General features: G+C 35.4%; 1 protein-coding gene across 5 annotated transcripts in view; it reads left to right on the plus strand.

The window, feature by feature from the left end:
- Positions 1–22,153, plus strand: part of LOC102801155 (protein Aster-B-like) — an 87,094-nt gene extending 64,941 nt beyond the window's left edge. For 3 of the 5 annotated variants that reach the window (XM_085499159.1, XM_085499161.1, XM_085499163.1), the window contains 10 exons: positions 1,769–1,840; positions 3,729–3,875; positions 7,360–7,478; positions 7,726–7,871; positions 11,052–11,155; positions 11,600–11,776; positions 12,415–12,511; positions 15,588–15,695; positions 16,097–16,217; positions 16,853–22,153. In XM_085499159.1, coding sequence (XP_085355285.1) covers positions 1,769–1,840; positions 3,729–3,875; positions 7,360–7,478; positions 7,726–7,871; positions 11,052–11,155; positions 11,600–11,776; positions 12,415–12,511; positions 15,588–15,695; positions 16,097–16,217; positions 16,853–16,945 — 1,184 coding nt within the window. In that variant the 3' untranslated portion in view covers positions 16,946–22,153. Of the gene's footprint in view, positions 1–1,768; positions 1,841–3,728; positions 3,876–5,988; positions 6,108–7,359; positions 7,479–7,725; positions 7,872–11,051; positions 11,156–11,599; positions 11,777–12,414; positions 12,512–15,587; positions 15,696–16,096; positions 16,218–16,852 lie in introns of all 5 variants that reach the window. The other 2 variants (XM_085499160.1, XM_085499162.1) reach the window with 2 other exon arrangements.
- The last annotated feature ends 4,935 nt before the right edge of the window (positions 22,154–27,088 follow it).

The raw sequence follows: 27,088 nt of genomic DNA on the forward strand, positions 1-27,088 counted from the left end.
TGCCTGATTGGCTGCCTAAATCTAACATCTTACAGCCAGACCAATCAGAGAGCAGCTTGTTTGTTGACAGGTTTTAATTTCTGTTTTATCAGACTTACGTCACATGCTCTACAATTGTACACTGATCGATACTAATGGCTAATGGGATTTTGTCAAGAGCTACAAGACTTGTCCCACAAATAGTGTTCATTTCTCTCCTGTCGTCACTTACACTATTCCACATACAATGGTTGGCGGACGTGATGACTTGATGATGGGAGAGAATGGTGCACTATTTGTGGGAAACAAAAGTCTAGTTTTCACTTTCAAGGAGATCTCTTGGCAATTTTAATTTTTTTGAATGAAGTTGACAGTAGTAAAGTTGTATTGATAAATGTTGCATTATTCATGTTTTGAAACACTTTTTGAATCAAGTTCCAGTGTGCATCGATTCACAATAAAGATAAGTGTGAGGTGCTTTTATTTCAAGCATACAAACACGATATGTAAATTGTGAATTATCATTGGCCATTCAGAGCAAGGCTGAATCTGAAATGTTTCCCACAGTGCACCACATCTCATATCGTCAAACAGTTTTATATAATTGGCTCAAAATTTGGAACTTAAAATATTTGGTGGTTAATTTTTATCACAATGTGAGTTCTAAAGTGATGTATATTCCTGGTTATTCTCGGGAGCGGACATCCGGGCATTTTCACCGCCTGGCAACCATCATGGTGAAAACAAAGGTCGAAAACTCTTTGAAAACTTGTACTTTGAAAAGGTTGTTCAGACTCCCTTGAACAGTGTAAAAAAATTACCCCTATATGTGCAACATATATAAATTTGGTTGTTCAGAATTTCTTGAAAGTTGAGTTTCTGCTGTTTTCTCAACTTTAGCTGCTTTCACCGGCTCTTTCCCATAGAAGTACATGGTACAGTAGTCCGCCCCCGAGAATACCTTAAAGGGAACATTACCAGGAATAACTGACATTTGTATGTAATGTTTTGCTGTCAATGTATCTAGCACAATAAATCTATTTGTTACACTCTTGCTTGCATCATCTGTAATGACTTGATGTTCAAATTCACTTGTCTGATGACTTCTCATTGGCTGCCCAACTGTGATACCAAACTATCTGGCCAATTAAATCAGCGAACTTTTTACTTATATATGGACTGTGCCAACTTGTAAAATTAAGGCTTTCATCTTGTGTAACAATAATTATGGAGAAAACTATAAAGTACTGAATATAATATATTTTCTTTTGACATGAATTATACAATATACTTCAGTTTATCTACAAAGGCATAACATTCGCTCTCATGTGGCACAGTTACGTTTTGAATTTTACTTTATAATTTATATAAACGATGACATTCACTTTATTCGCTATTGCGCCATGATTTTTCCAGCAATATGTTCATTAATTGCGTATTCTGCTGTAAATACTTATAAGGTTGGGGAGCCTTTGATTCATGGAGGATTTCTTTCTCACTCAGTCGGTGTGTGATACAAATCCATTACCACTACAAGATTCCTCTTATAGTTGTTTCTTGTTAAAACCACTCCATCCTGTCTCCTAAATGTAAACAGAAAATGCAATGAAAAAAAATAGTGTTTTCACATGTTAAAAAACACACCTGCAATACTGTGTACCGTAAGACTATATCACGCCTCTATTTCATTTACCGTAATTTCTTCTATTTCCACCTACACAACCATCAATGCCATGCATCACTGCTCGTCTGTCTGCCTGTTTTGTTCATCTGTCAATACAATGCTCAGTATCTGAACTTGAAGAGTCATCATCTGATTTAATATCTGCCAGCGACCTCTCTGATCATGACCAAGACAAAGGTAATGCATGCTGCCATCAACGTGTCTCTCTTACTTTCCTCTTGTTTTTTTCACTTTAACGAACTAGTTGTGATTGTTATTTTGTTAATGATTAGAATGTAAGCTTAGAATGAAAGCTTTGTAGATCTCACTGCTGTCATGCATCCACATATTCCAACACACATCCTGCTGCTGTGAAATAAGCAACTTGCCTTTTGTCAGGTCGATGCATCTTGGTTGGTCTATGATGCATAATGATAGAATAGATTGTTATGCTACCTTGCGTGTGTCTTGTCTTAGCTGCTTGATTGTTGTGTCTGTACTGTTGCTGTAAAATGATCTGTTTCCAATCCATCTTTCCTGTATATAAATTGCATACTCTAATGACTAAGATTATTGTCACAGTGTAAGGCCTGCTTGTCGCAATTGAGAGGGCCACCCACAGAACTCACACTTGACAGGGGGTTCTTTCACTGCTAGTACTTGATCACGGTAACACAGACAGGTGGTAAAAATCAGAAATCTAGCCAGTTTCAAGGTGGTAGTCAGAAAGGTAAAGGACGGGGTCGATTTGGTCAGTCTAAGCCAAAGTCAGGCTGTTAAGTTTGTGGTGATCCAAATCACTGTGCTGTCAGTTGTCCAAAGCGTTTCAAGCCTCAGGTAAAGGCAGATGCGATGTTGACATGTGATTAGAATAGTAATGATTCACAAGAAGTCAGTGCTACATATGTATTTCATTTCCAGTACTATTGTCTTGTCCACCCCATTCTAGCAGAGAAAGAACCCCCTGTGAGTGTGTGTTCTGTGGGTGGCACTCTCAATTGCGATAAGCACGCCTTACACTGTGACACATATCTGATGTAAATTGTGATAGGAAGGTTTTTCAAATCACTGCTACCATTTTGTTCTGTTGTTGTTCTGTAGTCATCAAGGAAGATTATTTGTTTGAGAGATTTCACTATATTCTAGATGACGAATGACAACACAACTAAACACAGTTGTTAATTTGAATGACTGTACCTTCATCAATATATGTTATTTTGTCGTCATCAAAGTGCTTCATTGCTAGAGGGTGCGATTTATAGGAATGTTACTGCTGAATTCACTCTTGTTGCTTCACTTAGTCATCTGATTTCAGCATTATACAAATTGCCATGGGAGTATTGATTGATCTAGGTCTACATGGAATTTTTTCGCTTCAGGGTTTAATGAGCTAATACCATTATGGTGGCTAAAGCTGATGACTGAATAATGAATTGAGTTATTCAGTGAAGCCAGTATTCCCATCAATGTGCATTAAAAATAACATGAAAAAAATAGTGACTAAAATTATGTTTTTAATGCACAAGTTTATTATGGTTCCAATGCAACATGTCATGTTTATTATGGGTCCCATGCAATGTGTCATGTTTATTATGGGTCCTATGCAACGTGTCATGTTTATTATGGTTCCATGCAACATGTCATGTTTATTATGGGTCCCATGCAACATGTCATGTTTATTATGGGTCCTATGCAGCATGTCATGTTTACTTATTCAGGTTAATTCCAAAGCATGTCAAATACATTTGTATGTGTGCCACAACTCACTGTGGCACATCAACATTTTGATAGTTCTCCATACATTAGTATATTTTGTAGCTTATTACACCCTGGTTGAATTGTTAGGTTTGTAAGAGTATGCACATTATATTTCATATAACTGCTATTTGGTCTAAAAAACAAAGTAAATTTACTTCTATGTCATGTGAGGGCGCTTGTGGTAATGAAGTATGCACATCATCTGGTGGCGCTTTACTTACAGTACAAGTTTGACTGAGAATATTCAACGGCTATTCAGAGACAATATTATCCTGAAGTTTATGTACTCATATATCATGTGCCTTGTCTCTGTGTGGTTTTACTTCAGGTGAAGTGATTTGTCCATGTACTGAGCATCCTGGACGTAAATGTGTCAGTGAAGTCTATGATTTCCCAGTCGATATCCTTTTTGATATGCTCTTTGCTGATAAACATACTTTCTATAAGGACTTCTTGGAAGCCCGGAAGACAACAAGTGAGTACATCTCAAAATTACCATTTGATGAAAGCACTACATATTTACACTGTCGCATTTATTAGTACTATGAAATAATACACTAAACATAACTTAATTACAAGATTTGGCTTCTAAATATAGTGATTAATAAGCTGCCTGGTAAGGATATAATAGACTTTCGATATTGGGACCATGGATCCATGTCATTGTCAGAGTGGGTTATATTTACATTTGATTGTAAGCTGTCTACTCTAACACAGCCATGAATCCTGCTATACCAAAATGCATTGTTTTGAATGAAACAGATATACCAAACACAAAATAATAATAATGACCAGAAACTTGGTGCAAGTAGGTATGTAAATATAAAATATAAATATTACCCGCTCTGACAAGGCTTTCGATCCTGGGCTAGTTTTCTATGTGATATCATATTGTGCATGTGTAAATTAACATTTTAATTAAACTTCTTAGTGTTACTAATTCTAATTTTTACAATTTAGGAGTGTATTTACGTGTCTCAAATGTTCATGTAACTGACTCATCTCTTCTTTCGTTTGATTACCCAGTGATGTCACAGACAAATAAATTAATTAATTGCATATTAACAAAACTAACATAATACATTTTTCATGAGTTGTGATCTTATCATGCAGGCAACTCTACTTCCTCAATGTTTCGCTATTTTAAGGATCGTCAACGAACACACTCCATGAAACATAATACAATGCAGTTTGCATTTCCATATTTTCTCTCATTTTATTTAAACAGTGTCCAGTTTAATTTTGAAAAAAACCCATTCAATTTCGAAAAAAATTTTGTTTCAATTTGTTATGTGGACCTAACCTATTGTTTTTATACTCACTGTTGCATGTTTTATGTTTGTATGAAAAAAACTGCAACTTATTACTGAACATTTTTATCTAAAAACTGATGAAAATATTTGTCCTTTATTTGTTATCCCCTCTGTCAAATCAATGCATATACTTTGGTGTAGAATTTAAAAATGATATAAGAAAAAAGATTTTCCAAAATTACTCTGGATGCTGTTTTAGGTTTCCCAAGTTTGCATTTACTGTTAGTAGTGATTTTTTTTGTTTTTTTTTTGCATATTCGCAGCCACCCTGCCAATACAACATGCATTCTCATTATATTTTTGGCATTGTAGCTGCTGAATAGACCATTTCTAGTATCTTTCGGGATCTCGCTTGATTTGACAAATGAGTGTGTCACAGGTCATTTTCTACTGTGTACTGTTCTACAGCCTAAAATAGATGCATGTATTGCAGAGTCATCTGTTTACCAATGATGAGTTTTAACCTTTTCTTCACCAGCTCCCACTTTTCATCATAAATTCACAAAATAGTCCCATTTACATGTCTGTACTTTCCTTCCCATGACTGAGACAAAAATAGTCAAATTTTTTGAGTAAAAACTGAAATTACTCAAATTTTGTCACTTGGCTCCAAAATTAGGGTTAATTTCAAAAAATACTAGTATTTAAAAATATAAGAGTAAAGTGCAGAAACATTTGGACGAGAAAGTCTGGTGGTGAAAAGTTTAAACTGTGATTCATGCCTGCAAAATTATGTTCACAAAATTGGGTATATTTTTGAGCTGTCCTAAACAAAAATCTTGATATCTGAATTCTTTTTCTTACTTGTTGAAGATTTATTTAATGAATTTGTTTAAATATGTTTAAATGTTTTTGTTATGTTTAAATGAATTTGATTCTTTATGAAATATTGTTCTTATATTACTAGTAGTAGGATTTGTCTCAATGTAAAGTTACTTAAAACGTTTTTCAGCTCAATAATTTAACAATAACCATGGCGAGGCAGTCAGAAATATACAAAGAAATAGAGAATTGAGTGATAAATAACCTCGCTGCCAGTAATAGCAGGAAAGTGTCCTTTGTCATAAAAAGTCCAAAATCACTCTATGCGAGATCTCGTCAGAACGTGGAAATCCTCTATTGTTAAAGTGTTACAGTCGTTGTGCCCATTGTAGTGATGTGTGATGTTTACAAACTGTTGAGTTTATTCACACAGAATATGAACATGTGCTGCTACGACTGTGACACTTTAATCATTTACCAACTTTTTTTTATCATTTAATATTGGTTTAACAGACTACATAGCAGGGCAGTGGGAAACTGAGGAGTTTGGAAAGTATGTACGGCACGTTGATTTCGTAGTGCGAAATCCTTCCAGATTTGGTCCTCGTAAAGTACCAACAACCATCACACAGGTTATTTATAGTCTTGAAATTTGGCATTTATTATCTCCTCTATCTCATTTCTTTTTTTCCCAAATGTATACAATTGGTTTGTATAGTGTTTCTCTCTGAGTGCAATCAATTGCTGTCTGTGGATGACGAGTTACCCAGGGTCATCAAGTATTTTTTTGCAGAAATTCTTATGTAGCTCTATTACACAGGGTTATCTTATGTTTCTCAATTTCTGATGGTTCTCTATGTTCCTCCGTTAATCTGGGTCATCCAAACTCTTGTAGGTAACATGTTTCCAGGGTCCTTTATGTCCTTTTACCCATGGTGATCTATATTCCTTTTTTACCCTCGACCCTCTATGTTCCATTTTTTACCCTCAATCCTCTATATTCCTTTTTTACCCTTGACCCTTTATGTTCCTTTTTTACCCATGCCTCTATATTTTTTTTACTTTTGACCGCTATATTCCTTTTTACCCTCTATATTCCTTTTTACCCTCTATATTCCTTTTTACCCTGAACCCTCTATGTTCCTTTTTGATCCATGGTCCTCTATGTTGCTCATTTATCCAGGGTTCTCTGTGTTTTTAAATTACCCAAGGTTCTCCATGTTCCTGAATTACCCAGGGTTCTCTATGTTCTATATTCACCGAGCTCATCTAAGCTCTTGTCGATAGCAAGTTGTCATTGAAGTTACCCCGGGTCATCTCTGTTCATCAGTTACCCAGGGTTCTCTTTGAGGAATAGTTACCCTGGGTCATTAAAATTAGCATGTCCTGTATATCTCTCTTTATTACATATTCCGCCTTTGATTTCACTCAGATTGTTGACATACCTTAACAAGATATTCTCTACTGTAACGGATTATGGTGAGCATGAACCATAAATACACATCATTCAGCAGATGTCTGCTTCCACATGCTTTACACTGATGTTGCTTTGTTTGTAAGACGAGGCAACACAGATCATAATCAGCTTGTGTAATGCATTGGAGGTCAGTTCCTCATTCAATTTCAGAATATAAACTGCTTGACAAAAGTGAATAAATAAACCATAATCCATTATAACTCCAAATACTGTGTGTACTCTATTAGAAGTGCATCTCCTGTACTGTCTGCGCCAAAAAGTACAGATACTGCAAAACAGAAGTATTTTAGACTTGCATGCTGTTTTTGGAAATGCACTTGTAATAGATGAAACACAGTAGTTACGACTCCACACTTTTCTATAACTTCTCTCATACACTATTATTTCTCTGATCACTTTCATCGCAGACATTGTCATGTTCTCATGGCAAGATGTTGACAACAACAAGATGGTGCGTACCATGACTTATACACTAACACTGTTTGCATCGTTTGGACCCAAGACTGCAGAATCTACTGAAGTTCAGGTGCACAAAAAAAAATTCACTTGCTCTACCTTTCATATTTCTGAATCTTGTGGCTGGGAATGGCCTAACTAGCTTTCTGCACTGATAGTAACCAGCTTAACTCATTAATTAATTAATTAATTTAAAAATAAAACGGTTTCGGTGTCTCGTATTTTGAACATTTCCTGTATCTAACACATGCAGTGTTTATTGACACCAAATACAGGATCTGTTCATTAAATTGATACTTATGTTGTTGTCTTATTAGACTACTTACAAAGATGTTTGTAAAGAAGGTCAGTTGTACGTGGTAGATACAGAGGTGGTTAACCATGGTATTCCATATGGGGATAATTTCTATGTTGCAAACAGATATTGCTTAACCAGGGTCTCATCTACGCAGTCAAGGCTAAGGTAAATCAACATTCTGTTTTCACTGTCTCAACCCTTTTTCGTACAGTGTTTGATTCCTGTAGTGTTGCGCTTTTTATTTGGAGATGTTTTTTGTAATAAAACTTGTTCGATTGAGAGCTCAAAGAAGATGGGTGCACTAAGTAAATATTGGGTAAGATACGAACATGAAATTTAATCAAGAGGAGCAAAGTCATGATGCTCTGCTAGTTCATTTCTAAAAATATTTACCTCTTATACCATCCCAATTTAATACCATTCAATAATGTTTATAAAATCATGCAGTAGTTGCTGTTGTCATGTTATGCTTATTTACCATGCCCTCAACCTACCTATTATTTCAGAAGTTGTCAAATCTACTGCTGAAAACAATATTGTTTTGTAGCTCGGTGGAAAAGAATTTATTAGCTCCGCTGTCGACTTTGTCGAGCAGAGCTTATCATATGAGTGATTGTCCGGCGGCGTCCGTGTCAATGTTTTACTTTTCCAACTTCTTCTTGAAAACTACAAGCCTGAATGCTTTGATACTTGGTGAATATGTACCTTGGGTAGACCTCTCTCAGATTTGTTCATTTCATGATCATATCTTCAATTCTCTAATTTTGGTGAATATTTTTGTCATTTTTGGTAAAAAGTGATATTTTCGACTTCTTGTTGAAAACCGCAAGTCCAATTGCTTTGATATTACATATATAGGTACTACATGTGTATCTCTCTCAGATTTGTTCATTTTGTAATGATATCTTCAATTCTCTAATTTTGGTGAATATTTTTGTCATTTTTGGTAAAAAGTGATATTTTTGACTTCTTGTTAAAAACCGCAAGTCCAATTGCTTTGATATTACATGTATAGGTACTACATGTGTATCTCTCTCAGATTTGTTCATTTTGTAATGATATCTTCAATTCTCTAATTTTGGTGAATATTTTTGTCATTTTTGGTAAAAAGTGATATTTTTGACTTCTTGTTAAAAACGACAAGTCCAATTGCATTGATATTACATATATAGATACTACATATGGACCACTCTTAAATTTGTTCATTTCATGATGATATCTTCAATTTTCTAATTGACTCCCGTGTGCGAAGCACAAAAGGGAGTCTTTGCAGTTACCCTGTCTGTATGTATGTATGTATGTATGTCACTTTTTTTGTTCCACCGTTATCTCAAGAACCACTAATCAAATTTTCGTGAAACTTGGTACATAGATGCTCTGGGATGATGCGCAGAGTTGATTAGGTTTTGGTAAAAATCTATGAATATTAATTACCTAATTTGCATGATAATTAGCTGATTTTTAGCTGTTCCAAGACTGTTCCACCGATATCTGAAGAACCACTCATTGGATTTTGATGAAACTTGGCACATGGATGCTCTGAACTAGTGCGCAGATTTGATTAGTTTTGGGTAAAAATCTATGAATATTAATTACCTAATTTGAATGATAATTAACTGATTTCAAGCTGTTCCATGACTGTTCCACTGATATTTGAAGAACCACTCATTGGATTTTGATGAAACTTGGCACATGGATGCTCTGAACCAATACGCAGATTTGATTAGTTTTGGGTAAAAATCTATGAATATTAATTACCTAATGTGCATGATAATTAACTGATTTTAAGCTGTTCTATGACTGTTTCACTGATTTTTGAAGAACCACTCATTGGATTTCAATGAAACTTTGCACATGGATGCTCTGAACTAATGCGCAGATTTGATTATTTTGGGGTAAAAATCTGTTAATATTATTAATTACCTAATTTACATAATGATTAATCAATTTTCGGCTTTTCCACTGATATCTCAAGTACTAATCATAAAATGTCAATAAAACTTGGGACATAGATGTCATATGACACTGCACAGACCTGATAGTTTTAAGGGTAATATCAGTACATATTAATTACCTAATTTGCATAATTAATTAATTTTCAGCTTTTGTTATTTCAAGTAGTAATGATCATGTTTCAATGAAACTTGGTACATAGTTACTTGAGGACTGTGCAGAGACCTAATTAGTTTTTGGGTAAATATTTGTGCATATTAATCACCTTATTAGCATAATTAGTTAATTTTCAGCTTTTCACCTGATATCTCAAGTACTAATCATTACATTTCATTGAGACTTGTTACATAGATATTCTAGGACTGCAGAGACCTGATTAATTTTGGGATAAATAATTGTGCCTATTAATTACCTAATTTGCATAATTAATTATTTTTTTGCTGTTCTATGGCTGTTGCACTGATGTCTAAAAGCCACTCATTGGATTTCAATGAAACTTTTAAAGAGTACCCATCACATTTCAATGAACCTAGGACTATACACCATATAAGTTTTTGGTAAATATTTGTGCTTCTTAATCACCTAATTAATATAATTAATATAATTAATTAATACTGATATCTCAAGTATTGATCATCACATTTGAATAAAACTTGGTACATAAGTGCTCTAGGACAATAGACAGCCTGATTAATTTGGGGTTAAAATCTGTTCATATTAATTCTCTAATTAGCATAATAATTAATATTATTTTGGTTCTAATCACATTTCAATGAAACTTGTTACATTGTGCAGACCTTATTAGTTTTACACTTAAATCTGTTCATATTAGTTACCTAATTTGCATAATTAGTTTTCTGCGTTTCCATCAACATCTCAAGTTCAAGTAATTTTGAATCAATTTTGAATGTGTCTCCAATACTCTCAGCACACGGGAGTTCTTTCTAAGCTTTCTTTGATTTTGATGAATATTTTTGTCATTTTTGGTAAAAAGTGATATTTTCTTCTTATTAAAAACCACAATCATTTATGGTTAAAAATTATATTTTTGAATTCTTGTTGAAAACAGCAAGTCCCATTGCATTGATACTATGTATATTGTTCATTTTCTAATGATATCTTGTTTTTTAATTGAAATGTGCATTGCTAACAGCGGAGCTATCTCAGCCGAGAGGCTGCTTGTTTTAATTCAATCAGTAAAAAATAAATTCTGGTGATCAGGCCCCAGAACATTGCCTTACATGGAGGAGGAGAATTGTGTGTGTGATAGGGCAACTGTAAATACAAGTACATGTATTAATTATGTTATGTGGCAAATATTTCTCAATATCCAACTGTTGGTTTATATCGTTGTGTGTGTTCGTTCTGAATTATGTTGTGTTGTGTTTGCAGAGTATCATGTGAAATACGTTACAGGAAGTCAGTGTGGGGACTGGTGAAGACTATTATTGAAAAGAACGCAGGTGCTGGTATTTCAGATAATTTTAAAATGCTAGGTGAGTACAAATACTAACACCCCATATTTACATTTTGTTATGTAAGTACAGGTGCTCTCGCACAATCACACAATTTGTCACTGCTACAAAATTCCGCTACAAAAGGACTCGCTAAACTCTCAAAAATCATGTTTATTTATGAAAAGGCAGTCGTCATCTTGAGAGTCAAGTGATGCTTGAACTGTACTGTTGGTCATTATGGCTCTTTATTACATTGATTAAAAATGTAACTAAATTGGAAAAAACTTGTTGGCTCTTCGGGTGAAATTCTGAAATGGTTTTATTTGTTTGTGTGTGGAATTGAAAGAGAGCCAAGATAAAACATTAGTAACAACTTTAGCTTCATTCACAGTTGTTATTCAATTTGCGAAGAAAACGTTGACAATAGTGACTTGATCTAAACCAATAAAATCCATTATGTTATTTTTTGTTCTCTCATACTAGATAATTACTTAATAAAAGCCTCACATGCACCAGTGAAACGGAAGAAGACAGCAGTGGTCAGGAGACGCAAACGCTCTCAAAATAAATGCATTGGAGATATTAGTGATGATGCATTGCTAGGAAATGACTTCAAGACGAGTACACCAGCGATATCACCTCAGGTTTCACCGATGAAAGGTAGGTAGTTTTTCACATTCATCCCTAGGACAGTGGGCTCCCCGGAGGTATTTCATGCATTGTGCTAACGCCATCCTTAAATTTTCAAGATGGAATTATTAATATTCTATTTTGCTCAGTTCACCAAGTGGTTGGAGCAAGTAGATGAATAAAGGTTACTACAAAAATACTTTATGAGGTTATTACGAGGATACCTCAAAGTATGAACTAAGACAGTACAGCTGTAGTATAGACCGACGCACACCGGAGGTCGATGCGCGGCGTACTGTCTGAGTGCATATTTTGAGGTATCCTCGTAATAACCTTATTATTATACATCTTTTCCTTCCAAGGATACATCATGGGAATGCCAAAATTCAAAAAGTTTAGAACAGAATCAGCGAACTTCTTTGTTCGGAGTCCGGTCAAACCCTAGTGGCAGCCATGTTTGTTTTTATTATTAGAGAACGCTTACGCACTTAATCATTCCATATTTGGAATTCGCATTTCCTAATATGGTAGGATGAAAATACCCTGTGAAATACCGCAAAATTATGCACGCTATAACTTATGACGTTACGGTGACAGATGTATAATAATTTGGTTTATGGGGTCTTCAGATAGAGCTCATAACTGTTTTGTTGTATTAATCTTTTCAGGTTCAGCATCATTACAAAACTTATCAATGTCATCTGAATTATCAATACTTGGTATACAAGTAGATACAAGAAAATTTATGATTTCAATTGTTGTTATGTAAGTATACTAATTGATTGTTATAGTTTGCACCTCCGTCTCGGAGCTGACTGCCCGCAACACCATTTAATACAATAGTCGAATCTTGTGTTTTTGTCCATAATTTTTTAGCCCCTAATTGAAAGTGACGTATAAACATAAAAATATTTGCCATTTATTTAATTGCTTTACTGATTCTAAAACCTTAAAGATTTTGTCTCGTAGAAAAACTCAGAAAATGATGTTGTGGCATGGTTTTATTTTTAGTCCCTATTCGGATGCAGTCCGAAAACGAGAACTTATGTCTTGACCTCTGTGTGTCCGTGCATGCGTGCGTCCATGTGTTCGGACCAGTATCTTCACACATACATCATACATGGTATTATACATATGCACATCATTTTGTTTCATGATCTGATTCAAGATGGCCGAATGGCGGCCATTTTTGTACTGAAAAATCATCAAAGTTAAGCATTTCTTGGCTGTTTACAGATGGATTTTGTTCAAACTTGGTATATACACTGGATATTATAGGATCTTGATGCACATCATTTTGTTTTTCGGATAAGATTCAAAATGAATGAATGTGGTTCAGTGCCATATCTCTGACTTGCTTTGACTGATTATGTTCAAATTTTATATATTCATTATACATCGTGTCATAGATATATTGGTTTGACGATCCTATTCAAAGTGGCAATTTGCAATTAGCAATTTTTTAGCAATTTTAGCAATTAGCAAATTAGCAATTTGCAAATTAGCAATTTTAGCAATTAGCAAATTAGCAAATTTAGCAATTTCTTTCCAAAAAAAAATCATCAAATATCAAGCATTTCTGGCATTTATAGATGGATTATGTTCAAACTTATAACATACATTAGACATTATGGGTTCCTGATGCACATCATTTTATTTTTCAGGTCAGATTCAAAATGGCTGACTGGTGACCATTTTGTTTTAATGATTGGGCTTCTAGAGCCATATCTCTGACATGCTTTGACTGAATATGTTAAAATTTTATATATTCATTATACATCGTGTCATAGATATATTGGTTTGACGATCCTATTCAAAGTGGCGGAATGTTAGCAATTTCTTTCCAAAAAAAAATCATCAAATATCAAGCATTTCTGGCATTTATAGATGGATTATGTTCAAACTTATAACATACATTAGACATTATGGGTTCCTGATGCACATCATTTTATTTTTCAGGTCAGATTCAAAATGGCTGACTGGTGACCATTTTGTTTTAATGATTGGGCTTCTAGAGCCATATCTCTGACATGCTTTGACTGAATATGTTAAAATTTTATATATTCATTATACATCATGTTATGGATATATACATGTATTCAAAATGGCTGATTTTGTTTTAATTAATGCTGTTTCAGAGCAATATCTCAATATTGACAAGTTCGACGATCAGATACAAATGTCAATCATTTTAATGTTAATCAATCATCATAGTCACATTCCTGACATGGTTGTATTCCAGCTATGTTACTATATACGATAACGGGGACTGTGCCATGCATGGCTTGTATTTATTTTTTTGTACTAAGGATATACTAAGATGTATTCAAAGTATAACATTTATTAATTTATGCTGTCAAATACATGCATTGAAGGTTGATTTGGGTCGATAAAACATCATCTGAAACAGAAAGCAAACATTTCCCTATTCTATCATATGTGATGAACTTGACCAGTATGCAAATATGCAAAGAATATCCATTGTAAGGTTTCAAATTGACCCACACAAGTAATGTAGTTATAGTTCTGCACTAAATACTTGAAGAAGAATGCCAAGTTATATAATATGGGAAATATTTACTCAGTTTAATTTGATGTTTATACACAGATGTTCTCTAGGTTTTTAAATTCATTGTTAAGAGGGAATATTTGCTGGATTTTAATTCATCGCTCTTAGCTGTCAAAAAAATTAAAAAATAAAATAAACCAAGTATATACTTAAGCCTATTCTTGGGAGGAGAGTTGGGTCACAGAATACTGAGACGCACACCACTGTATAATTTTGTATTTTTATGGGCTATGCATGAGCTGCTGTAGAATGCTGCTGTGGGATGCCATGCAAGAAGCCAGTGAAAATAGCTAAAGTCAAGAAAACAGCCCGAACTCAACTTTGAAGCAATCCCAAACAATTTATATATATGTTATACACACAGTCAGCTGGCGCACTCGTGATAATAAAATAAATACGATATTACTATATGGGGGCCGCCATCTTGAATGATGCATAAAACTAAATAAGACATTTTCTTGGGGTATTTAAAACTAATCCAGCCAATCAGCGACGGCCTAACGCTTAGATGACAATTTCGGTTTCAAATACCCCTGCTTAGTGTTCTAGGTTCTTCACGTAATTAGGTGTTCGTATGCAAGGGATTTTTCCACACAAAAACGACAAATTAGGCCGAATTTTGTTATCGGTTGGCTTAATATAACCCCAACGAACCTTATTTTTGTGAAAGATTGGTATTTTTGTCCTGATTTGTAGGAATCTGAAAAACACGTTTCACAACTTGTCTCTTATTTAGTTTTATGCGTCATTCAAGATAGCGGCCCCCATATAGTAAATATCGTATTTCATTGACGCTGCAGATCGGCGTCTTTGTGCTGGAACAGTGCTTCCTGTGACGACACAACGTATCGTATTTATTTTATTATCATGTGTGTGCCAGCTGACTGTGGTTATACACTGTTGAGGAGAGTCTCAACAACTATCTCAAAGTTTCCTGAGAGTTTTAGGCATTTGTTTCACCAGTGATAGTAACCGGATGTCCGCCCCAGACAATACAGTAGTTTGTAATTATTGCTAGTTATAAAATGTCCCCACTTTCCTTCTTTCTTCAAGAAAGTGTAATGGTTACCATAGATCACTATTTATTATACTTTCTATTATTCTGTTTCACTTCATTTTTGTTTTTGAATGTCAGATGTAGATTACTACTACTGTAGAGATCACTTCTATGCAGGCACATTTGTTAATGGTGTAAAAATAGATGTATTAAAGTGTAAATACATACTACTATTCTTGATGTACTCATTGATATTGTTTTATTTGCCTTGACAGACTAACAGCATTACTACTTTTCAACATTGCACTTTTCAACCGATTGAAAACACTTGAGTCGGCAGCAAGTCAAGGCCCTGCTTGGCAGAGTGCTGTGAAAACACTCAGGTTGGTGTATATTTCTTATTCACCATCACAAACAATGCTACCCATTATATTTTGTCCTATGTTCATAGAGCATATGATTTTTTGAATTCCATTGTTAACTTTTCAAGTGTGAGCCTCTCCACACATGTACTTGTATGTTCATTTATGATTGTATCCTTTGAAATAGCTTTACTGGTAGTAAATACTGTGTGGCTTAGTTTGATTCATTTCATGTCATAGGCTTTACATAACTTGTGGATGTTAAATACACACATTCAAAGATGCTGTGTGGTTGGAAGTGGACTGGCCTTTCTATGAAAACAAAACAAAAATGTCACTGTCAGTTTGACCACTTGGTGGCGCTGTAACTTGTGTTAATTGTCCTGGTCTTGTCTTACTCATTTTATTCTAAATCTTTTTAGTGATATTCCAAAGACGTCACAGGATTGGTCAGATCTTTTAAAACAACAGCAATTTTATCATGACACAGAGTTAGAGAGATGGCGAGAAATTCTTTCTATAAGTATCCAGCTGTTAGACCAGGTATGGAATATTTCATACAAATTAGTGGCAGATAATACTTGGGGTGGATAAGCTGAGATGCATATCTTCCATTGTATCAATGCCCGTGAAATATCTGTGGATGAGGGGGAGAATAACCCACTATTACTTCCCTAATTATTACTGTGGTATTCGTTCTTATTGATTCAATATTGTTCAGTTGTGAATATCAGTGCTTTCTCAAATTTCATATATTTATTCAATTATTCGTCTTTATTACATGCATAACTCAAGGAAAACTAGCACGAGTCATGATAGCAGATGTCATTTCAAGGCTGTTCTTTTACTAACCAATCATAGCTCATAGCACTTTGAACCAATCAGCCCCAGGCTCGCTAAAATTTGTTACTATGGCTACCAAGGCTATAAAAGGGCCTGGCCTGTTTTAGTACATGTAACCATTTCGAGTGAGGAGTTATATGATATCGTGCTACTTGTTTCCTGTTCTTTTGACTGACATTCCCTTGGCTTGCCCACCTTGAACTTCACGCTTGTTAGGGTTGAGATAAGTGTGAAACCATATTCTCGACAATATCACTGTATATTCTCATGTGATTTGTAGTTGTATTTTCATTGCACGTTTCTTGATTTACCCTACTTACCATTGTTCATTGCAGATGAAAGGAACATTAATCGATCTCAAAAGTGGCATAAAGACGTCAGATGAAAGATTACATACTGCCAATGGGGATAACAAAGGAGGAACTTAACACCTGTGTCAATTTGCAACCAGAGTACCTACCCCTCTTTCCCTCGCCTTACACCCCTATGCAGTGAATGGAGGAATCGTACATTAGCAACAATTTTTTTGGTGGGGGGGGGGTTCTTCCCTTTGTTGTGCCCAAGATGGATAAAACTGTATTGCTTTACACACATTCCTGTTAACAAGGCAGGCACATTGATGTCTTTGTTTGTGATTTTGAGATTTGTGCAGTGAAGTGAACTAACCAACCATTCTCCTGGTTAAAGTGGAATGTTTCTTACAAGTTATGGAAAATGTGACCTCTAACGGTTAACCATGGGCTGTTCCAGTTTCTGTCTGTACCCCTTGTGTTGATGAGTATGGATTTTCCGATACTGCAGATTTTTGACAGCACAAACTGAAGCAGGAATTCAGTCAGATGTACATACATAGTTGTGTGGAGGTCATGACATGAAACATTAGCATTTTATATTACAGAAGAATTTCACATGACCACTCCCAGTTTTGTAAGCATGGATTTATGGCATTCTTACCCTAAAAACCTTGTGCCTCCTCAGCTACAGTCTGTGTGTGATTCCGGATATTGAACGGCTGTTGCCATGGAATAAGCCACTGAATATAAAATAACATAATGAAAAGTATATCGCAGAATGATGAAAGTTATAACTCATTAACAGGGGGATGTAGATGTATACTGGAACTGCCCAATTGAGACCTGGATCTGTACCTGTATATAACCACATCCATTTTAGCTGTCTTCACATCGTGGACCTGTAGTGTTGATGATTATTTATATCCAGTCTGCTGATCTTGCTGGTGGGTGCACACGGTTGAATCCCAGCTATTTGGGTGTTTGCTGATTTCACGATGGGTACACATGGATGAATCCCACTATTTGGGAGTTTGCTGATTTCACGATTGGTACACACGGTTGAATCTCAGCTATTTGGGAGTTTGCTGATCTCATGATGGTTACACACAGTTGAATCCCTGCTGCTTGGGAGTTTGCTGATCTCATTATGGGTACACACGGTTGAATCCCATCTGCTTGGGAGTTTGCTGATCTCATGATGGGTGCACACGTTTGAATCCCATCTGCTTGGGAGTTTGCTGATCTCATGATGGGTGCACACGTTTGAAGCCCAACTACTTGATGCAACAAGACTAAAAGGGACCAAATAAAATATGGTATTTACTCACCAGATCAGATAAGAAAACCTTGTCATAAATAGTGGAAAAAATTATCGTTAGAAACAGACTAAGGATTGACTTTTTGAAATAGGGAATATCTTGTTTTTTTTTTCGAGATAGCATTACATGATTTCGAAATCACAAATAATAAATTTCAAATACAAATAATAAATAGCTGACTGTTCTACCTGTCCCCATTTAGTTCAAAGTGTGGGCCTTTGTCTGTTTCAAGGGTAATTTTTAGGATTTACAACATGGCCACTTTAACTGGTCCCTGCTCGCCATTTACCTATCCCTGATATTTATAGCTGTAATGCATGCATTCATTACTGTTTTAAAGGGCAGTGGTCGTTGCGCAGCCCCTGTTGTGTAAACAATGTATTTTACACGCATTGTGTACTTCAATACGAGTCCCAAATCAAACAGGATGCAGCGCGACGACTACCACCCTTTAATCAATCAAATTTGTTTTTCTGTTGATATCGTTAAGCCTTTTCATATCTTGCCATAAAAAAGTGGCAAACTGACCCTTTCAAAAAATAAAAAAAGCATTAAGTTTTTCGCAAAATTTAATTAGTACAAAAACGCCTTTTGTTGGGGGTAATCTGGGATCTATTATTTTCTCTGGATTTAGTGCGAGCGCCAAAATGAACTGATTGCGAGATTCGCTTTCTCCTTTTCAATTTCCCTATGAAACATTGCAATATTACTTGAAAGATTCATCGCAGTGTTTGTTATGATTTTGCATTTAACTGTTGGAAATTTGCATACGGAATGCACCACTATATTTGTGGGGAGGGGGTTAAATTTGAAACTATATGCTTGTTCTTGTGATCATATGATAATTTATTTTGTTCATGTGTAGAACTCTACTATGATGCAAATATTCTCTATTTCATGCAGTTCCTTCACTCACAATTTGATTTTACTTAGTATAGATTTTAAAAAAGGACATAATACTATGATTGGTGCATGTATAATTACATTGTACTTGACAGCGAGTGGTAATAGCATTCATAATAAATCATTTCCAGTATCATTTTTCCCCCTAAGTTCTTGATTGTTTTGATGTTATGCAGTATTAGTATACCTTGTCAACATTATTTACAAAACAACTTTTCTGTTTGTCACATGTATTGTTTCTAATCAAGCAAATATCAACTCTGTAAGTTTTCTACATTTTCCAATTTTATCTGACTTCATTTACCAGCATCTCCTATAAAACTTACTTTCTACATGTATTTGATTTCAGTATCAATGTAGTCTGCCTCTTTCAAAATTGAAAGTTAGAAATGTGTCTTGATATAGAGCCGACAGTGTGTCAGGATATGGAGCTGACACGTGCCTGGAATGGTAGCTGATGTGTGTCATGATGAAGAGCTGACATGTCAAGATAAATTGCTGACACGTGTCAGGATTTAACGCTGACATGTGTCAGGATTTAGAGCTTGACACGTGACAGGATTTGGAGCTTGACACGTGTTAGGAATTAGAGCTTGACACGTGTCAGGATTTAGAGCTTGACACGTGACAGGATTTGGAGCTTGACACGTATCAGGATTTAACGCTGACATGTGTCAGGATTTAGAGCTTGACACGTGTTAGGAATTAGAGCTTGACATGTGTTAGGATTTAGAGCTTGGCACGTGTCAGGATTTAATGCTGACATGTGTCAGGATTTAGAGCTGACACGTGACAGGATTTAACGCTGACAAGTGTCAGGATTTAGAGCTTGACACGTGACAGGATTTAGAGCTTGACACGTGTTAGGAATTAGAGCTTGACACGTGTTAGGATTTAGAGCTTGACACGTGTCAGGATTTAGAGCTTGACACGTGTCAGGATTTAGAGCTTGACACGTGACAGGATTTAGAGCTTGACAGGTGACAGGATTTAGAGCTTGACACGTGTTAGGAATTAGAGCTTGACACGTGACACGATTTAGAGCTTGACACGTGTCAGGATTTAGAGCTTGACACGTGTCAGGATTTAGAGCTTGACACGTGACAGGATTTAGAGCTTGACACGTGTTAGGAATTAGAGCTTGACACGTGTCAGGATTTAGAGCTTGCCACGTGTTAGGAATTAGAGCTTGACACGTGTTAGGAATTAGAGCTTGACACGTGACACGATTTAGAGCTTGACACGTGTCAGGATTTAGAGCTTGACACGTGTCAGGATTTAGAGCTTGACACGTGACAGGATTTAGAGCTTGACACGTGTTAGGAATTAGAACTTGACACGTGTTAGGATTTAGAGCTTGACACGTGTTAGGAATTAGAGCTTGACACGTGTCAGGATTTAGAGCTTGCCACGTGTTAGGATTTAGAGCTTGACACGTGACAGGATTTGGAGCTTGACACGTGTTAGGAATTAGAGCTTGACACGTGTCAGGATTTAGAGCTTGACACGTGACAGGATTTGGAGCTTGACACGTATCAGGATTTAACGCTGACATGTGTCAGGATTTAGAGCTTGACACATGTCATGATTTAACGCTGACATGTGTCAGGATTTAGAGCTTTACATGTGTCGGAATGTCACAAGTTCCTATTACAAGAATAGATTGCAATACTGTTATGCCACAAATGTGGATAATTGATGTTTTTTTTTGTCATGTATAATTATTTACACATTTGCTTGTTTTTGTATTATGATAATTTCATGTCTAATTTCTAAAGATTATTATTTTGATGTACATGCTCTTTGCATGAAATTTAAAGTTCTATCTTATATTTTAATATTAAATTTCCCCCAAAATCAAAACTTTATTGCGATGGCAGAATGGTATAATTCACCAAATTTATTTCAATAATGTGGACAACATTTTGGTAAAAAGTCTGATAAAAAAATGTGGTAATTGTCATGGTAAATAATTTTTGTTAATATTGTGAAAAACCTTACCAGCCCTCTCTCCACCATTGCCAGCTGTTGTTACCTACCACAAAATAGTACTGTTGCATATATACCCCTGATCTTGTCAGCCCCTTGTACTTTGACTTGACTGCATAAGGGTTAATGTTTAGCTCAAGGCAATTGTACTACTTCACAAATTCATTTTATTCATGGTAGTTGCTGACCATTTATTGGCACTGACATTTAATAGCGAAATTAAAAACCCAGTGAATAATAATGCATTTACAGTATTACAAAACGTTTTATGAACAGTTTGAAAAATGGTTTCCAGAAAAGTTTACAGACTTGATACTAATCTTCGGAAGGTTGTTTGTGTAGCATGCAAACTTGTACCAATTAATTTCCAAATTAGAAAATTATTCCCACACCACCACTAATATTGAAGTGTAAGCTGGCTGATCTGCACACTCCTGCATTTGTACAACATCTTTGACTTTTCAAATTCCTTAAAAATACAGTCCTCACTTTTCTAAAAGAACTGTCACCTGGTTTTACATTGTATCCATGCCAACAAATATGATTGCAATCTAATTTAGGTAAGATATTTGATCGTCTCTGTTTGCCTTTTGCCTCACCAGCGACTATGAACTAGCGACTAAATTAAAAGTGACCAGATCTTTTTCCTAGATTAAATTTCAATCTGATTGTCATGCTAACCAAACTTGCAACAACACTGACTTGCACCAAGACCACATAATGGATGTTACTTGTCAAAATGCAAAAAACAAAACAGTTTTTATAAGAACAATTTTGATTGGCATATGTGGAGCATCAGTGATGACATGAATAAAAAGAAATGCTTTGCTTATTGTTATTACACTGCATTCTTAGAATTTGGTTATTTGTGGCAAACACCGATGTAATATTACCATAAATTGGTTGATGTTAATTTTACTTGTTACTTGTTACTGGTCACTGGTTGGACGACTGCTAACATAGTATAGTGGAAAATTCGATAACAATATAAAATCACTTGTACACTTTCCAGTGAGTATGTACACAAAACATGGGTGGTTTAATTTATATGGTGTGTGCGCCAATGCCATGGTGACAATATTGTCAAAGGTATCATTGTTACAAATTGAATTATAAACTATATTTGACATCAGTACTGTGTACATATTTCAAATATTATATTTATTGAATATTCATATGTTAAATTACACAATAAAATTGTTTCTTGTTTACTTGTTCATATGCATTATTGTATAAAGTGATGTAGCAAAGTGTAAGTAACCAAGAACACAAATTAGTTACAAACTTCGAGTTATGAAAATACTGACCCATGCCCATATTTTAAAGAAGTCGCCCAAATTTTAACTCTTTGTTCAATTATCAGTTAAAAGAACATAGATTTGTTGTTCCGGTTAACCTTCAAATTTAGTAACAGTTAATTGAAGTTACGGGACACGTACAATTGCCTGTAACTCGAAACTCAGTTCAAGTTCCTAAATGTAGAAGTTCAAAGAAAACAAAAATGTAGGTTGCTTGTAAATCAGAGTTCTGTTAATTGAACATGTGACAATTCGGACGTGGTTTCTAAAATACAATGGTCATTCTTATAACTCTGTGTAACTCAAAAATTTCAGCATCTTTTATTAATCATTCTTTTGGTCAGTACATCATCAATTTTGATTCAGGCATTTTGCAACATATACTGAATAACAAAAATTCTGAATATGGAATATGGCTCGTAGTCCGCCTGCACGGTGTTGTTCAAACAATCCTCCCTTGGAGTGCTTCGCCGGAACATTCACCTTGAAAATTCAAGATGTACATGGCTATATAAAATGCATTCATGTCTACCTTCATTCTGCAATGTACCGTATCTAAGCTTTGCTCAAAGATTTAAAAAAATTACGGTATAAGGCTAAAACAGCGACTTGATCAAATGGTTCTTTGATGCAACTGTGTGAGGAATTTTAAATATTCATTGTCACTATGAGTGGTGCTCTATCCATGGCAAATCAACGTATTGAAACAAGGATGCCAACATAAACGCAGGTACTGTTAACAATGTTATTTCCCTTTTACATACATGTCCTGAACCGACTTTCTCATCATACTTCTAGTCTGATGGTTTTTTGTTTTTTTCCAATATCTTTTCAATCTTCTGCAACCTTTCAGCTTATCTGTACGTTGTGTGTTTATGTTACCGACCATCTTTGTTTGTTTAACGCATATCAAATTCGTATGGTAATTTCTGTGTGTCACTGAACTGTGTTCTTTGTTTTCTTCAATGCGGGCGGAATTCAATTTTTTTCTTCCCCATGCCACTCCATTCCTGTTCACTGGATCCCTTCTGTTCTTTTTTCTGCCATATGTCACCGGCCTGTTGTCTCCTTTTCTTCTATTTTCCTGTGATGCACATGGCTTATCTTGATCACCATCTTTCCATCCACATTTATTTTGGTTGCTTACGTTTCGTTCATACATAAAAAGCCGAATCCCTGGATCATTGGACCTGAACAGACGTAGCGGTCGCATTGTCACATATTTCACTTTTCTGTAACAGTGATGATGCTGTCCAACTAGGAGCATCAACAACTTATGCAGAAAAGTGTTACCATAGCATTTACATTTACAGGTACATGTTATGTCACGCACAACAAGCTCAACATGTAACTTTATTCCACGATTGATGGCAAGTATTGTCAACGAGTGTTCGTAATTATTCACTAAACAATATACCACAAAACCAAGATTGTGTTTATATGCAAAATCTATAGGCCCTTGGACAATACGAATGTAGTCAAACCACAAAGACAGTTTAAAACATAATATTGTGTAATAAATAATTCTCAGCAAACTCGTAAGAAACGGAACTTTTAGTCCCAAAAAATCTGCTCCTTCAAACACTTCAATCACATTACCAGGGCTGATGTTCAATTTACGGCAATGTACAAAATCCAACAAAACTCGTAGTGCCGCCGGTGAGGGCACTGTCTTCATCTCAATCGAACGGCGTTCATTCTCAATAAACTCGTGCGCGAACAACGCATCGAAATAATGGAAGTGTCTTGAGAGCGTCTCCTTATCCACGTGAAATATTACCCCTTCACTTTTGATTGTAAAATCGGGTTTCTTACTTAGACGTATTGTCTTAGTAGATGTGATCGGTTCCAGATTATATATTCCATTTCCGTATTCTAAGTGTTTTGATGACATCACCTTCAAGTTGACCATCAAAATCTACTACACTGTATGTGTAAGTAAATATATGAAAAGTTTTGTTAGAAATACCAAAAGAACAACATAATGTATAATTTACAGTGAAAAACATTGAGATTGCTCTGGATGTTAAATAATTGAATGCGTCTCGACCTTGTTGTAATCAATCCACAGGAAACAATGGCACTAAATACAACTATCGTGCTTGAGAAAACAAAGTAAATAAGATGTAGAAACTAATAAGCACGCCGTTTATAATCAGGACATCTCCCGCAGAAACAATGACTCACTCCTGAAATATATCCAGTTTCGTTTCGTCACTGGTTTGTGACGGCAGGCATTACACGTCGTGTACTGCAGTGCAATGTACACAAACTCGAAGCGCTCACGATTGATTTGATTAACAGCTAAACGGTGCACGTTTCTCTCAGGCTAGCAACTTAAATTAAGCCGTGCTATTTAGAAATGAATGCATGCATCTCAATAACACGACACCAAAAAACTGTGCGTTGTCATGCAAGTTTATGCCTCACTACACAGTATACACACACCACACATGGTGTTGTATTGAATATCGAACGAGTGTTCAAAGGAAACCAACTATGTAACTAGGTATCAAGAACGTATGTCAACAAATCTGTGGCTGATACAGAATAATGGAGGCGTGATACTGTAAATACATGTTATGATATCTAACCTGTGGGCGCCTTTTCCCGGCGAGTATTGTCGAACTGCACACGAGTAAACGCTATTGCCTTGTAATAGTTCAGTAATTGAGCATGCGCGGTCAATGACTCGGATATTTTCAGAAACTACGAAATTCACCAGGACCTGTATACTGCTTGCACAGTCAGCTGGCGCACACGTGATAATAAAATAAATACGATATTTACTATATGGAGGCCGCCATCTGAATGGCGGCATAACATACGGTGGCCGATATATACAATCAATCGGTTACTTGAAAAAAACTCGGTCCACTACTTGGAAATAGGTCCGCTAGTTGAAATATAAAATAGTCCGTTACATGAAAATCGACCTGCACTGGAAAGTATCGATCCGCTACTTGCAAAACGATCCGCTGCTTCAAAGAACCGCAATATATGAAATGAAAGTACAACAAATTGACGCTGAAGGTCAGTGTCCTCTCTGTGCTGAATATGTATGTTTAAGTGTCTTACAGTTTTGTGATTTCGCACAGTCAGACTTGTACTCTGGTGTATTACAAACGTTGTTGGCTATGAGAATGAAATCGTGCAAATCGCAAATTTTATCAGAATCATCATAGAGCTAGTATGTCAACGAGAAATACTAGTATGCTCACTAGATACTAGTATATTTACATTACGTATTAACGGATAACCAAATGCAATACATGTGAAAACAGATGCCCACAAAAAAAACAATAGTATAATCACATCCAAATGTGAAATTAAAATGTTTTGCACACAGAACTTTTAGTTTCTTGTTTAGAAGGAGCGAATATATGAACACAATTTATTTCCTAATTAAAATAAAATATTCCCATACACAGATTGTGGTTTATTTTGCTATTTTTGTTATTCGGATTGAATTCAATTGAATTTAGATTTGATATTTCATAAGATAATAATAGTTGGCGAAAAGACGGTGAAAATAACGTGACCAAATGATAACCCGGAGGAAATATCTGTACTAAATGAAATGTGAAACCACATTACTAAAACGTGATGGCCATAACAAACGGCAAATAAATTAAACTAGAAATGAAACGAATATATGTGAATATTTTATATTATTTAAAGAAAACAAACAGGAAACACCCGACTATGTGAACCCCCCCCCCACCACCACAGCGGGCTCACAATGATGCATGGGTGTCTGTTATTTGTTATGGTACACTTTTGGAACTAGCAACGCGATGGAATGTCGAAAAAGTCAATGTATATTTACTAAAAACTTAAAAAACGAATAAAAAAAAGGAGTTGAAAAGACAAGTTTGAATGAAAATCATTGAATTCACAGATATAGTTCATCAGAACTAGTCGAGTTCGTTAACGCCTGTATATATAATTTCATAGTTTGCTCACACAAATCTTCAAATAAAGTATGAAAAAATATTACAAATCAAACATTGAAGAGATAGTTTTCTTAACTTTTTTGAAAATATGCATCTCTTAGTGATGGTAGTGAATGCATCAGACAATGAGTTCTAATCTTTTGAGTATTTATAGACAAATAAACAGGTTTGTAACTTTCAGAGTGAAAAAAAATGTCTAATATTCTTAGTTTTTAGAAAAGAGAAGCAGCATGGAAATACGAGTCAAAGAAAGTGATAAGGCGTACTATTTTTTTCCGTAAGAGATATATTGGTTGAAGTAGAATAGCTTATGTATTACCCCAGATTTTCAGGCAATGTGTGGTAGAATTAAGGAGTTATATAAGAGAATAAGAATATGCTAAGGAAAAAATGACGTAGTTGTGAAATCAATTCCATTTTTGGTGCCAATTTTATCAGTGTGGGTTTTTCATGACGTATTCTGGTCAACAGAGGCGTCAAAGTAATTTACGACACATACGCCCTCTATCGGCGACTCGTTGATATCGAAGCTGCCCTCAATAGTGATCGATAATTGTGGTGTTTTATTTATCATGTAATAGTAATAAGTTTGTTAGCACTACACCATTCACGAACCTTTTGGAAGTCATTATAAATTTCTGAGAGATTGATTTTATTGTTTTACATAAACTTAAATAGGTCAGTATCATCTGCAAAGAGTCGAACATGAACGGAATTGGTAGAATTGGCTATATCATTAATATAAATTAAAAATATTATTGAGCCGACCCTTGCGGAACCCCGCAGATTATATAAAATGATTCTGGGACGCAA

This window comes from Saccoglossus kowalevskii, chromosome 5, assembly GCF_978046115.1.
Source record: "Saccoglossus kowalevskii chromosome 5, keSacKowa6.1, whole genome shotgun sequence".
Classification (NCBI taxonomy): domain Eukaryota; kingdom Metazoa; phylum Hemichordata; class Enteropneusta; family Harrimaniidae; genus Saccoglossus; species Saccoglossus kowalevskii.